General features: G+C 41.2%; 1 protein-coding gene across 43 annotated transcripts in view; it reads left to right on the top strand.

The window, feature by feature from the left end:
• The window catches only part of PHLDB2 (pleckstrin homology like domain family B member 2), a 135824-nt gene that overhangs the window by 18823 nt on the left and 101231 nt on the right, over window positions 1–15770 (top strand). For all 43 annotated transcript variants that reach the window (XM_067034679.1, XM_067034676.1, XM_067034674.1 and 40 more), the window contains exon 2: window positions 14277–15625. In XM_067034679.1, coding sequence (XP_066890780.1) covers window positions 14277–15625 — 1349 coding nt within the window. The remainder of the gene's footprint in view (window positions 1–14276; window positions 15626–15770) is intronic.

Here is a 15770-nt window from a genome sequence, read left to right as displayed (position 1 = left end):
AATGGTGTGTTAGTTTCTGCTTTATAACAAAGTGAGTCATTTATACATATATACATGTTCCCATATCTCTTCCCTCTTGCATCTCCCTCCCTCCTACCCTCCCTATCCCACCCCTCTAGGTGGTCACAAACCACCTAGCTGATCTCCCTGTGCTATGCGGTTGCTTCCCACTAGCTATCTATTCTACGTTTGGTAGTGTATATATGTCCATGCCACTCTCTCACTTTGTCACAGCCTACCCTTCCCCCTCCCCATATCCTCAAGTCCATGCTCTAGTAGGTCTCTGTTTCCATTCCCGTCTTACCCCTAGGTTCTTCATGACCTTTTTTTTAGATTCCATATATATGTGTTAGTATACAGTATTTGTTTTTCTCTTTCTGACTTACTTCACTCTGTAGGACAGACTCTAGGTCCATCTACCTCACTACAACTAACTCAATTTCGTTTCTTTTTATAGCTGAGTAATATTCCATTGTATATATATGCCACATCTTATTTATCCATTCATCTGTTGATGGACACTTAGGTTGCTTCCATGTCCTGGCTATTGTAAATAGAGCAGCAATGAACATTTTGGTACATGACTCTTTTTGAATTATGGTTTTCTCAGGGTATATGCCCAGTAGTGGGATTGCTGGGTCATATGGTAGTTCTGTTTTTAGTTTTCTAAGGAACCTCCACACTGTTCTCCATAGTGGCTGTATCAATTTACATTCCCACCAGCAGTACAAGAGGGTTCCCTTTTCTCCACACCCTCTCCAGCATTTATTGTTTCTAGATTGTTTGATGATGGCCATTCTGACCTGTGTGAGATAATATCTCATTGTAGTTTTGATTTGCATTTCTCTAATGATTAATGATGTTGAGCATTCTTTCATGTGTTTGTTGCCAACAGCAAGATTCTTTTTGACCCACCTCCTAGAGAAATGGAAATAAAAACAAAAATAAAGAAATGGGACCTAATGAAACTTAAAAGCTTTTGCACAGCAAAGGAAACCATAAGACAACCCTCAGAATGGGAGAAAATATTTGCAAATGAAGCAACTGACAAAGGATTAATCTCCACAATTTACAAGCAGCTCATGCAGCTCAATATCAAAAAAACAAACAACCCAATCCAAAAATGGGCAGAAGACCTAAATAGACATTTCTCCTCACCTTTCTTACACATGTTAACACAGACCTCTCTCCGGCCACCCTCCCTCTTGTGTGTCACTTTGACAACATCTCTTGCAGTGTGCCCTTTCACCTCCCGCAGCCCTAGTTCTTCCTCTGCTTTCTTTTCCTAACTTCAGCTGCAGTCTCTAATACATTGTCTGCTGGGCTTCATCCGTTGCTGTCTCCCTCACTGCTGGAAAATTAAACCCAGTCTCTCCCATTGTATCCTCTGCCCTCCTGCCTCTATTCTCCTTGCCTTCACTCTCATCCTCATTCAGAGTACATTACTGCTTCCTGTTCTACATTTCCCTATGCTTTTCCCACCTCTGGGCCTCCACTCGTGTGATCTCACCCGCAATGAAAAGAACACCCTGGAACTGGGGAAGGAGAGAGAGGTATCATGAACCATTATTGTCACTCCTAGGGTCAGAAAGACCACCTGTGTGATTCTCCACCTTTTGAGTTGAATTGATTTATGGGATTAAGAGATCTCAAATTGACACAAGTATACATACGTATGTACTCAGCTATGACCTGTAAACTCAGCTTCAGGAAAATGAGTGAATTACATGTTTATACTTGATGATAAATCTTTAAGTGTACAACTTTTTACACATCCTTAACAGACCCAGTAAGTTTGAACTGAAAAACCGAGGTATCAAACATGAATGTCTTAAAATATTCTCTGGAATGTTCTTCCATCCAGATTATCTGTAGCTTTCTTCTGCAATATGTGTGGTGGAGAAATGTTGCATGGCTGTTTCTCAGATGTGGTTTATTATTTGCAAATGTCCTGCTTGTCTCTTCCCTAGAGACTGTAAAGCTGATCTTTCAGCTAGTACTACTGTGGAATATTTTGGTGTTGTATTTTGTTTGGCCAACTAAACTGCATCAATAATTACATTTTTTCGTGGTGGCGGGTTTTGGCTGAGCTGCGAGGCATGCGGGATCTTAGTTCCCTGACCAGGGATAGAACCTGTGCCCCCTGTAGTGGAAGCATGGAGTCCTAACTACTGGACCCCCAGGGAATTCCCAATAATTAAATTTTTTGATTAAAAAAAAAAAGTGTATGTGAGGAGGAGAGAGGGACCAAGTGTTGCCACCCTGTAGGGTAGTAAGGATACCCTATAGTAGTTTGATACTATGTAGTTTTGTTGGAAGAGGGAACGGTATTTGGTAATATTTTGTTCGGGTGATTAAGTAGCATTTGCAACTGCAAACCAGTTGAAATACATTAATACATTTTATCATCTAAAATGACATTAATGTCCTATGCTACTGAGTCAAAAATTAAACTTCTCACTGCTGTGGCCTCTCCCGTTGTGGAGCGCAGGCTCCAGACACGCAGGCTCAGCGGCCATGGCTCACGGGCCCAGCCGCTCCACGGCATGTGGGATCTTCCCAGGCTGGGGCATGAACCTGTGTCCCCTGCATCTGCAGGTGGACTCTCAACCACTGCGCCACCAGAGAAGCCCCAAAATTAAACTTTTAAGTATCCTTTTTGACATAAACCCTCAATTCTGTACAGTTAGAGCAAATATTGAAAATGCAGAGTTTGGGCTTAGTGCTTAGCTTCTGACTTCCATTTAACAGCATCTGCTCTGCCTTGCTTTTTGGATGGCTAACTGCACTAGCTTAGCTCTGTTTCCTATTTTGTATGCACTACTTTATAACCAAAGTCTTCCCCACTAACTGGCTTTCGTTTCTTGTTATTCTAACATCTTACTTATGGATTTCCCTTTGTATCCTTATCTAAAATATCCTAAATGGTTGGAGGATTGCTGTCCAATTTAAATCACACTTAAGATAAGTGTAGACTTGGACCCCAGAGAGCATATCTTACATGGTGGTGGAGATGGGAAAGGATTTAGAGAACTATGAGAGAGAAATACATAGTTATAGAAAATAACTGTTGCTTTTTTCCTACACAATTTTTGTTATTAATTCTGTCAGAGACAGGATGTTTGCTGGATGTACCAGTAGTCTGACCTCAGCTGGGCTTGAGATTTTGTTTATATTTTTAAAACCACAAAATTTTAGGTGTGGAGGTGGCTTTATGCTACCATTGGATAATACCCATCAGATTCCCTTTCTTCAATAGAACTTAACTCCATTGTCATTTCTTTCTATGATAACTTCCCCAGACTACCAGTCTCACTGGGTTAGCCCCTCTCCATGCTCCTTTACCAATCTGTCAATCAATCCTCTATTAAGGCATGCATCACACCATATAGCATTTATTCATATGTGTGTTTTCCCCTTTGGACTGTAAGCTATGTGAAGACAGGAAAAGGTATCTTTGACCACATATTTTCCAGGGCCTAGCTTAAAGCCTGCTTTATAGTAGGCACTTAATGAAGATGAACACCTTCATAGCAACACACAACTCCCAAATCTCAGTGGATTAAGACAATCTTGGATTGGCAAAGACCCTGCTCCCTATTGTCCTCAATGAGGGAGGTAGGCTAAGGAAGCCTCTACAGACTTGGATGCAAGTGAGTTATCTTAGCAGGGGATGGAAACAGTGAATCATGCTCCAGCTCTTGATGGTTCAGCTTGGAACTGACATGTCACTTTCTCTCCTATTTCATTGATCAAAGCAAGGGACATAGCCACACCTAATGTCATGGGAATGAGGAAGAACAGCACTGCTTTGTTTCTGAAAGGAGAGAACAGTAATAATAGTGAGCAACACTAGTTCCTGTTAAACCAAAATCTGATACATGGTAGGCACTTAATACCTAGTTAATGAATGAGGTACCTAAAACTACCTGTTAGGATTTTAATTTTTTTCTGTACAATAAGCAGAATCACTCCAAGTAATGAAATAATCTAATAAATACATTTAAAAATGAGCATACTAAATATATTATCTAAGCCATATTCAGCAAACATCTGGAGACTTTTTTTGTAACCACTCTGTTCACTTTATTCATATTAGGGAAGGTGTTATGTTTGATTTTGCAGTTTTTCAGAGGCATAAAGTATGGAATGGGTAAATTTGCCTAATTGTCATTTTTGCCTGAGTCATTTAGAAGATTTGGAAAAAATGTTGAAGTCTTCAAATATTTACATATTCAGTCTGATGAAGAAGTTCTTTAAAGTAACCTTTTTCGGAAGAGTTAATATCTGGATCAAAAATTGGGCAAGAGCTTAGGAAAAAAGATAGTTTAATCAACTTAAAAATGAAGTATTGCTGCAGATTGTATGCTAATATTTTACACTGATTTTTTCTTCATTGTTAAGGTAACCCAAACACATTGTATAAAATCTGGAAAATACAAACTAGTTTGAGAAAGGTGAATTAAAAATCACTGGTGTGATTTCTTTTATTCCATTGTTCTTGTTACAGAATAAGCATATAGACAAGGGAAGAGAAGATATTGGCTTGTAATGAGGGGTAACAGTGGAAATATCAAGAAATGATCAGATTGAGACTATGGATTAAGGACAATATTGATAAGATTTGTTGATGGATAAAATGAGGAAGGAGGGAATAGAGAAGTGATAGAGATGGTAGAAGATAGAGGATATAGTGCTAGAGGAGATCAGTGATGATTCCCCAGATTTTGGCTTGAACATCTATGTGTAATCCATGTGTATAGGTGGGTGTATATATAAGACTGCACTCATTGTATGTGTGGTTTTTAAAATTTACTTAACATTATATTAATGTATTTTTAATGCTATAAACATAACTTGAAATAAGATTTTAAATGGTTTAATATTCACTCATATGATATGCTATAGCTTTTGATTTTCTCCCTATTTTAGGGGCCATTAAGGTTTTTTTTCCCCATTAATAAATAACATGGTAATGTTCTTAGGATCCACCTACTTCCTTGTCTCCTCAATTCAAAAATATTTAACTTGAGGGAATTGACCAAGGTTTGCTGGAATTTCAACGTAGCAAATCAACATGTGATAAAGTTAGTCAGGAATAGAAGGAACCAAGTCTAGAGGTCATCATGGTTTCAGTCTTCCAAGGGGGCATGGTGAGATATAGCTCAAACCAGACTGGTGTTGCTTTTGAGGTCAGAATTGGTAGTGGTAGATTCACTCCTGGAGGAGCTTCAAGATGGTGGAAGAGTAAGATGTGGAGATCTCCATTCTCCTCACAGAGACATCAGAAATACATCTATACGTGGAACTTCTATAGAACACCCACCAAACGCTGGCAGAAGACCTCAGACCTCCCAAAAGGCAAGAAACTCCCCACGTACCTGGGTAGGGCAAAAGAAAAAAGAATAAACAGAGACAAAGAATAAGGACGGGACCTGCACCAGTGGGAGGGAGCCGTGAAGGAGGAAAGGTTCCCACACACTAGAAGCCCCTTTGCGGGTGGAGACTGCAGGTGGCAGAGGGGGCAAGCTTCGGAGCCGTGGAGGAGAGCGCAGCCACAGGGTGCGGAGGGCAAAGTGGAGAGATTCCCGCACAGAGGATCGGTGCCGACCGGCATTCACCAGCCCGAGAGGCTTGTCTGCTCCCCGTCCAGGGCAGGCGGGGGCCGGGAGCTGAGGCTCGGGCTTCTGTGGGATCCCAGGGAAAGGTCTGGAGTTGGCAGAGTGAAAACAGCCTGAAGGGGTTAGTGTGCCACGGCTGGCCAGGAGGGAGTCCGGTTGAAGTCTGGAGCTGCCGAAGAGACAAGAGACTTTTTCTTGCCTCTTTGCTTCCTCAGGTGCGAGGAGAGGGGATTAAGAGCACCACGTAAAGGAGCTCCAGAAACGGGCGCGAGCCACGGCTGTCGGCACGGACAGTAGAGACGGGTGTGGGACGCTAGGGTTGCTGCTGCCGCCACCAAGAGGACTGTGTGCGAGCACAGGTCACTCTCCACACCGCCCCTTCTGGGGGCCCGTGCAGCCCACCACTGCCAGGGTCCCGGGATCCAGGGACAGATTCTTCGGGAGAACGTGCGGCGCGCCTCAGGCCGGTGCAGCGTCATGCCAGCCTCTGCCGCCGCGGGCTCTCCCCACATCCATGCCCCTCCCTCCCCCTGGCCTGTGCCAGAGCCCCCGAATCAGCTGCTCCTTTAACCCTGTCCTGTCTGAGTGAAGGGCAGATGCCCTCGGACAACCTACACGCAGAGGCAGGGCCAAGTCCAAATCTGAACCCCAGGAGCTGTGCGAACAAAGAGGAGAGGGGGAGGTCTCTCCCAGCAGCCTCAGAAGCAGCGGATTAATGCTCCACAATCAACTTGAAGTTCCCTGAATCTGTGGAAAACCTGAATAGACAACAAATCATCCCAAGTTGAGGAGGTGGACTTTGGGAGCAAGATATACTATTATTTTCCCCTTTTTTCTTTTTGTGAGTGTGTATGTGTGTGCTGCTGTGTGAGATTTTGTCTGTATAGCTTTGCTTTCTCCATTTGTCCTAGGGTTAGACCGACCTGTTTTTGTTTTTTTTTAATAGAAATTTTTCTTCTTAATAATTATTTTTTATTTTAATAACTATACTTTAACCTACTTTATTTTGTCTTCTCCCTTTCTTTCTTCCTTTCTTCCCTCCTTCCCTCATTTCTTCCTTCCTTCCTCCCTTCTTTCCTCCCTTCCTTCCTCTCTTCCTTCCTCCCTTTCTTCCTCTCCTCCTTCCTTCCTTTCTTGCTTTCTTCCTTCCTTTATTTCTTCTTTCCTTCCTTCTTCCCTTCCTTTCTTCCTTCCTTCTCTCCCTCCCTCCTCCCTTCCTTCCTTCCTTCCTTTTCTTTCCTTTCTATTTTTTCTCCCTTTTATTTTGAGCCATATGGATTAAAGGCTCTTGGCGCTCCAGCCAGGCACCAGGGCTGTGTCTCTGAGGTGGGAGAACCAACCTCAGGACACTGGTCCACAAGAGACCTCCCAGCTCCACGCAATAGCAAATGGCGAAAATCTCCCAGAGATCTCCATCTCAACGCCAAGACCCAGCTTCACTCAAGGACCAGCAACGAACAGTGCTGGACACCCTATCCCCAACAAAGAATTAGACAGGTCTACAGCCCCATCCATTAGCAGAGAGGTTGCCTAAAATCATAATAAGGCTACCAAAATCCCCAAACACACCACCAGACGTGGACCTGCCCACCAGAAAGACAAGATCCAGCCTCATCCACCAGAACAGAGGCACTAGTCCCCCCAACCAGGAAACCTACTCCACCCACTGAACCAATCTTAGCCACTGGGGACAGCCACCAAAAACAATGGGAACTACGAACCTGCAGCCTGTAAAAAGGAGACCCCAACACAGTAAGATAAGCAAAATGAGAAGACAGAAAAACACACAGCAGATGAAGGAGCAAGATAAAAACACACCAGACCTAACAAATGAAGAGGAAATAGGCAGTCTACCTGAAAAAGAATTCAGAATAATGATAGTAAAGATGATTCAAAATCTTGGAGATAGAATAGACAAATTGCAAGAAACAGTTAACAAGGACCTAGAAGAAATAAAGAGGAAGCAAGCAATGATGAGCAACACAATAAATGAAATGAAAAATACTCTAGATGGGATCAATAGCAGAATAACTGAGACAGAAGGACGGATAAGTGACCTGGAAGATAAAATAGTGGAAATAAATACTGCAGAGCAGAAGAAAGGAAAAAGAATGAAAAGAACTGAGGACAGTCTCAGAGACCTCTGGGACAACATTAAACGCACCAACATTCGAATTATAGGGGTCCCAGAAGAAGAAGAGAAAAAGAAAGGGACTGAGAAAGTATTTGAAGAGATTATAGTTGAAAACTTCCCTAATATAGGAAAGGAAATAGTCAATCAAGTCCAGGAAGCACAGAGAGTCCCATACAGGATAAACCCAAAGAGAAACACGCCAAGACATATAATAATCAAACTGTCAAAAATTAAATACAAAGAAAACATACTAAAAGCAGCAAGGGAAAAACAACAAATAACACACAAGGGAATCCCCATAAGGTTAACATCTGATCTTTCAGCAGAAACTCTACAAGCCAGAAGGGAGTGGCAGGACATATTTAAAGTGATGAAGGAAAAAAACCTACAACCAAGATTACTCTACCCAGCAAGGATCTCATTCAGATTTGATGGAGAAATTAAAACCTTTACAGACAAGCAAAAGCTGAGAGAGTTCAGCACCACCAAACCAGCTCTACAACAAATGCTAAAGGAACTTCTCTAGGCAAGAAACACAAGAGAAGGAAAAGACCTACAAGAACAACCCGAAACAATTAAGAAAATGGTAATAGGAACATACATATCAATAATTACCTTAAATGTAAATGGATTAAATGCTCCCACCAAAAGACACAGAGTGGCTCAATGGATACAAAAACAAGACCCATATATATGCTGTCTACAAGAGACCCACTTCAGACCTAGGGACACATACAGACTGAAAGTAAGGGGATGGAAAAAGATATTCCATGCAAATGGAAATCAGAAGAAAGCTGGAGTAGCAATTCTCATATCAGACAAAATAGACTTTAAAATAAAAACTATTACAAGAGACAAAGAAGGACACTACATAATGATCAAGAGATCGATCCATGAAGAAGATATAACAATTGTAAATATTTATGCACCCAACATAGGAGCACCTCAATACATAAGGCAAATACTAACAGCCATAAAAGGGGAAATCGACAGTAACACAGTCATAGTAGGGGACTTTAACACCCCATTTTCACCAATAGACAGATCATCCAAAATGAAAATAAATAAGGAAACACAAGCTTTAAATGATACATTACACAAGATGGACTTAATTGATATTTATAGGACATTCCATCCTAAAACAACAGAATACACGTTTTTCTCAATTGCTCATGGAACATTCTCCAGGATCGATCATATATTGGGTCACAAAACTAGCCTTGGCAAATTTAAGAATATTGAAATCGTATCAAGTATCTTTTCCGACCACAACGCTATGAGACTAGGTATCAATTACAGGAAAAGATCTGTAAAAAGTACAAACACATGGAGGCTAAACAATACACTACTTAATAACGAAGTGATCACTGAAGAAATCAAAGAGGAAATCAAAAAATACCTAGAAACAAATGACAATGGAGACACAACGACCCAAAACCTATGGGATGCAGCAAAAGCAGTTCTAACAGGGAAGTTTATAGCAATACAATCATACCTTAAGAAACAGGAAACATCTCGAATAAACAACATAACTTTGCACTTAAAGCAATTAGAGAAAGAAGAACAAAAAACCCCCAAATTTAGCAGAAGGAAAGAAATCATAAAGACCAGAGCAGAAATAAATGAAAAAGAAATGAAGGAAACAATAGCAAAGATCAATAAAACTAAAAGCTGGTTCTTTGAGAAGATAAATAAAATTGATAAACCATTAGCCAGACTCATCAAGAATAAAAGGGAGAAGACTCAAATCAATAGAATTAGAAATGAAAAAGGAGATGTAACAACTGACACTGCAGAAATACAAAAGATTATTAGAGATTACTACAAGCAACTGTATGCCAATAAAATGGACAACCTGGAAGAAATGGACAAATTCTTAGAAATGCACAAGCTGCCGAAACTGAACCAGGAAGAAATAGAAAATATGAACAGACCAATCACAAGCACTGAAATTGAAACTGCGATTAAAAATCTTCCAACAAACAAAAGCCCAGGACCAGATGGCTTCACAGGCGAATTCTATCAAACATTTAGAGAAGAGCTAACACCTATCCTTCTCAAACTCTTCCAAAAGATAGCAGAGGGAGGAACACTCCCAAACTCATTCTATGAGGCCACCATCACCCTGATACCAAAACCAGACAAAGGTGTCACAAAGAAAGAAAACTACAGGTCAATATCACTGATGAACATAGATGCAAAAATCCTCAACAAAGTACTAGCAAACAGAATCCAACAGCACATTAAAAGTATCAAGTGGGGTTGATCATACACCATGATCAAGTGGGGTTTATTCCAGGAATGCAAGGATTCTTCAGTATATGCAAAGCAATCAACATGATACACCATATTAACAAATTGAAGGCATAAAACCATATGATCATCTCAATAGATGCAGAGAAAGCTTTTGACAAAATTCAGCACCCATTTATGATAAAAACCCTGCAGAAAGTAGGCATAGAGGGAACTTTCCTCAACATAATAAAGGCCATATATGACAAACCCACAGCCAGTATCATTCTCAATGGTGAAAAACTGAAGCCATTTCCACTTAAATCAGGAACAAGACAAGGTTGCCCACTCTCACCACTCTCATTCAACATAGGTTTGGAAGTTTCAGCCACAGCAATCAGAGAAGAAAAAGAAATAAAAGGAATCCAAATTGGAAAAGAAGAAGTAAAGCTGTCACTGTTTGCAGATGACATGACACTATACATAGAGAATCCTAAGGATGCTACCAGAAAACTACTAGAGCTAATCAATGAATTTGGTAAAGTAGCAGGATACAAAATTAATGCACAGAAATCTCTGGCATTCTTATACTCTAATGATGAAAAATCTGAAAGTGAAATTAAGAAAACACTCCCATTTACCATTGCAACAAAAAGAATAAAATATCTAGGAATAAACCTACCTAAGGAGACAAAAGACTTGTATGCAGAAAACTATAAGACACTGATGAAAGAAATTAAAGATGATACAAATAGGTGGAGAAATATACCATGTTCTTGGATTGGAAGAATCAACATTGTGAAAATGACTCTACTACCCAAAGCAATCTACAGATTCAATGCGATCCCTATCAAATTACCAATGTCATTTTTTACAGAACTAGAACAAAAAGTTTCACAATTTGTATGGAAACACAAAAGACCTCGAATAGCCAAAGCAATCTTGAGAACGAAAAATGGAGCTGGAGGAATCATGCTCCCTGACTTCAGACTATACTACAAGGCTACAGTAATCAAGACAGTATGGTACTGCCACAAAAACAGAAATATAGATCAATGGAACAAGATAGAATGCCCAGAGATAAACCCACACACATATGGTCACCTTATTTTTGATAAAGGAGGGAAGGATATACAGTGGAGAAAAGACAGCCTCTTCAATAAGTGGTGCTGGGAAAACTGGACAGCTACATGTAAAAGTATGAAATTAGAACACTCCCTAACACCACACACAAAAATAAACTCAAAATGGGTTAAAGACCTAAATGTAAGGCCAGCACTATCAAACTCTTAGAGGAAAACATAGGCAGAACACTCTATGACATAAATCACAGCAAGATCCTTTTTGACCCATCTCCTAGAGAAATGGAAATAAAAACAAAAATAAACAAATGGGACCTAATGAAACTTCAAAGCTTTTGCACAGCAAAGGATACTATAAACAAGACCAAAAGACAACCCTCAGAATGGGCGAAAATATTTGCAAATGAGTCAACTGTCAAAGGATTAATATCCAAAATTTATAAGCAACTCATGCAGCTCAATAACAAAAAAAAAACAACCCAATCCAAAAATGGGCAGAAGACCTAAATAGACATTTCTCCAAAGAAGATATACAGATTGCCAACAAACACATGAAAGAATGCTCAACATCATTAATCATTAGAGAAATGCAAATCAAAACTACAATGAGATATCATCTCACACGGGTCAGATTGACCATCATCAAGAACTCTAGAAACCATAAATGCTGGAGAGGGTGTGGAGAAAAGGGAATCCTCTTGCACTGCTGGTGGGAATGTAAATTGATACATCCACTATGGAGAACAGTATGGAGGTTCCTTAAAAAACTAAAAATAGAACTATGTTATGACCCAGCAATCCCACTACTGGGCATATACCCTGAGTAAACCATAATTCAAAAAGAGTCATGTACCAAACTGTTCATTGCTGCTCTATTTACGATAGCCAGGACATGGAAGCAACCTAAGTGTCCATCAACAGATGAATGGATAGAGAAGATGTGGCACATATATACAATGGAATATTACTCAGCCATAAAAAGAAATGAAACTGAGTTATTTGTAATGAGGTGGATAGACCTGGAGTCTATCATACAGAGTGAAGTAAGTCAGAAGGAGAAAAACAAATACCATATGCTAACACATATATGTGGACTGTAAGAAAAAAACAATGTCATGAAGAGATTAGTGGTAGGACGGGAATAAAACAGACCTACTAGAGCATGGACTTGAGGATATGGGGAGGGGGAAGGGTAAGCTGTGACGAAGTGAGAGAGTGGCATGGACATACATACATTACCAAATGTAAATTAGATAGCTAGTGGGAAGAAACCGCATAGCACAGGGAGATCAGCTAGGTGGTTTGTGACCACCTAGAGGGGTGGGATAGGGAGGGTGGGAGAGAGGTTGATGCAAGAGGGAAGAGATATGGGAACATATGTATATATATAACTGATTCACTTTGTTGTAAAGGAAAAACTAACACACTATTGTAAAACAGTTACACTCCAATAAAGATGTTAAAAAAATTAAAATTAAAAAAGAAAAAGAATTGGTACTGGTAGACAATTGCTGAGACGGACATTTGTCTTGGATGCAGAGATGGCACTGTCCCTGAGGAATGAAAGACCTGGCAAGAGCCAGATGGCAGGGCCAGATCCCAGCTGGGAGGCAATTCTAAAGGAGAATCTCAAAAATTTTTTTGAGGTCCACTTCAAAAGACAATCATGCTTTTATCCATCAGGGTAGGGCTTTGGGTTGGAGGATAAGGTACCCAAGGCAGAGCTTCCTGTGGGAAGCTGCAGCTTTGAGGGGTATGAGGACTCAGCCCATCTCTAGGATTTAAGCAGCCAAACTCTTTCTTTCCCCCACTCTCTGGGTAAGAAGCAGTTCCTTACTGGGATGCCTGCATTTGCCCAGGAAATCTCTGAGGCTGAGCAAGGAAGGTGAAGGTCCTCCATCTGTGGCTGGGAGGGAGTGGGGAAGGCTGTGATGGACATTGAAAACTTGCATCCATTGAGTGTCTCACCTGTGGGGCGATGGGAGTCAGGAGGGGCTGGAGATACGATAGAAATACTAGAAAGCCTTAAACTTGTGTCTTGGTCACACATTATGATATTAATTGCTAACCATAAGTAATACTGTTTATATATAGTGCAGAGATGCAGTAACCAGTGTTTGAGGTGCCTAAGGAGTTGGAGGACTGTCTTAGCAGTACCTGAGTTCAAATTTATGTTTAAATTGTGTTTTTACTTTGATGATAACTTAAAATATTTTTTATCAGTTTGAAATATAAGGCTTCACATTTACAGTGATAATTTGTGATGAAAAAGACATTTTCATAGACTAAAACTGCAGTTTCTTAAGTTAATATTGTTCAAACTAGGGTCCAGAACATATTCTTATGGGTACATCCATTAAAAACATTTTCTTTTCATCGTGGAAAATAGAATCCTAATCTGATCCTCGAAGAATGGGTGGGTTCGGATGGATGCAAAAGGAGAAAGGAGTTTCCATGAGAGGAGAGAGTTAGATCAAGGATGATCATGGTGCCTCTGGGATGCTCGGAACTTGAAGGATACGTCAGTTTCAGGTTTTTAAATACTCCACCCCGACCTTGATATGTCAGGAATATGGGGAACACTCCTTCCTCTACTGTTAACTACCTTTCTCTGATGGATGCGGGAGCTTTATTAAGTCTGTTTGTTGAGAAGGTAACTCTCATAGTCCCTTTTTAAAGAATCATCTTCTAACCCTCACGTTATTGATCAGTGTCTAACACAAAATTTTCTTTCTCTGCCAGAATGTGAATTTTGTTTCCTCAGGACTTAACTTCTGAGCGGTTAATGATTCTTGCAGAGACATCTAAAGGAAGGCCCATTGCAGCATCCCTTTGGGTGTTTGCTAGGTACTCAGGAAGCAGGTGGTCCTCCAGGGACTAGAAAACTAAAGGGACATTGTCTTTTTTAGGTACCCACCTCATCTTGCACTTGTACTTGGTTAGGGATTTGTTCCTCTCAAATTTCATTGATGTCCTCTTGAGTTATTTTTCTTTTGTACAAGAAACATCCCAGATCAGCGGTCTTTATTCATCTTCATTTTGCAGGACAGCTTTTCTAGGTTTATTACTAAAACAGCGTTTGTGTTTTTTAATTACAACAGATTGGACTGCAAACCTATTTGTACTGATGTAGGCTAAAAAATGTGGTTCGTCTTTTTAAATCTTCTTTGTTAAGTAAAGCTTTCTCTTTTTTTTTTACCTTTACAGATTCCAGCAAAATTATGGCAGAGCAGAGCCACATGCAAAAGCAGCTGGATTTACAGAATGGTAGCTTAGAGGCGGGCTTTGTGGCGAATTCCCTCGAAAACGATTCCCAAAACATGATGGAGAGCCTGAGCCCGAAGAAATATTCTTCCAGTCTGAGATTCAAAACCAATGGAGACTATTCTGGTTCCTATTTAACCCTCTCACAACCTGTGCCTGCTAAAAGAAGCCCTTCTCCTTTAGGAACCAGTGTCAGAAGTAGCCCCTCCTTGGCCAAAATCCAGGGAACCAAGCAGTTCTCTTGCGATGGAAATGACAAAAATATTTCGGTGAAACCTCCCACCCCTTTACGCAGCACTTCACCCTCCCTTAGTGGATATCCACTTGGGAGAGCAGACTTTGATCATTTTACAGGCCGGGACACTGAAAGGTCCTTGAAGCTTTCAGAGAAACCTCCCTATTCCAAATATAGCTCAAGGAATAAATCCCATGACAACGTCTACTTTCTCGGAGGGCTGGAAGGCCGAAAAGCATCTGGCTCACTCCTGACCATGTGGAATGGAAGTTCCCTAAGTGATACTGGCTCCTTGCCCGTCAGTAGGTCAGGGGCAGCCAGCATGCCTTCAAGCCCAAAGCAAGCCAGGAAAATAAGCATCCAGGACAACCTGACACTTCAGTCCAAGTTGACCAGACACAAGGATCTGGCATCTGAAAACATCAGTTTAAGAACTAGGAAGTACTCAAGCAGCAGCCTGAGTCACATGGGCGCCTATAGCCGATCTCTCCCCAGGTTGCACAGAGCCACAGAGAATCAGCTGGCACCTCTCAGTTTGCCTCCAAGAAGCTCTCTGGGCAATTACAAACGAACAAAACTGGGGGAAAAGGATCTACCTCATAGCATCACAGACAATGACAATTACCTGAATTTTTCTTCTTTGAGCTCAGGAGCTTTACCCTATAAAACCTCTGCCTCTGAGGGCAATCCTTATGTGAGTTCCACCCTCAGCGTCCCTGCCAGTCCTCGAGTGGCTCGGAAGATGCTTCTGGCCTCCACCTCCTCCTGTACCTCTGATGACCTTGATAGGGCTTCCTACTTGGGGACCAGCCCAGGTCATTCATTCCCTCCCGGAGAGCTTGACAGAGCGTTTGCGGCCAGGAGGAACTTCTCATGTGGGTCTGTTGAGTTTGATGATGCAGATCCGGACAGCCTCAGACAGGCCTCAGGAACCCCCCAGCCTGTCCTTCGGGAACGGAAAAGCAGCATTAGCTCCATTTCAGGACGAGACGACCTGATGGATTATCACCGGCGACAGAGGGAGGAGAGACTCAGGGAGCAGGAGATGGAGCGATTGGTAATCTTCTCATCTGACTTGACCTCACTGTTTCATTGAATAACTGCTTAGAGACAAACCCCAAGGATATATGTGTAGAATTTCCATGTGCACTAGCCACTGGTCCCTTCCTAGATTTCCTCCTGCTAACCTTCCTCTTCCCAGA

Source organism: Kogia breviceps, chromosome 5 (genome assembly GCF_026419965.1).
Source record: "Kogia breviceps isolate mKogBre1 chromosome 5, mKogBre1 haplotype 1, whole genome shotgun sequence".
Classification (NCBI taxonomy): Eukaryota; Metazoa; Chordata; class Mammalia; order Artiodactyla; family Physeteridae; genus Kogia; species Kogia breviceps.
The sequence above is the reverse complement of the archived record's forward strand: the minus strand, read 5'-3'. Positions and strand labels throughout refer to the sequence as shown.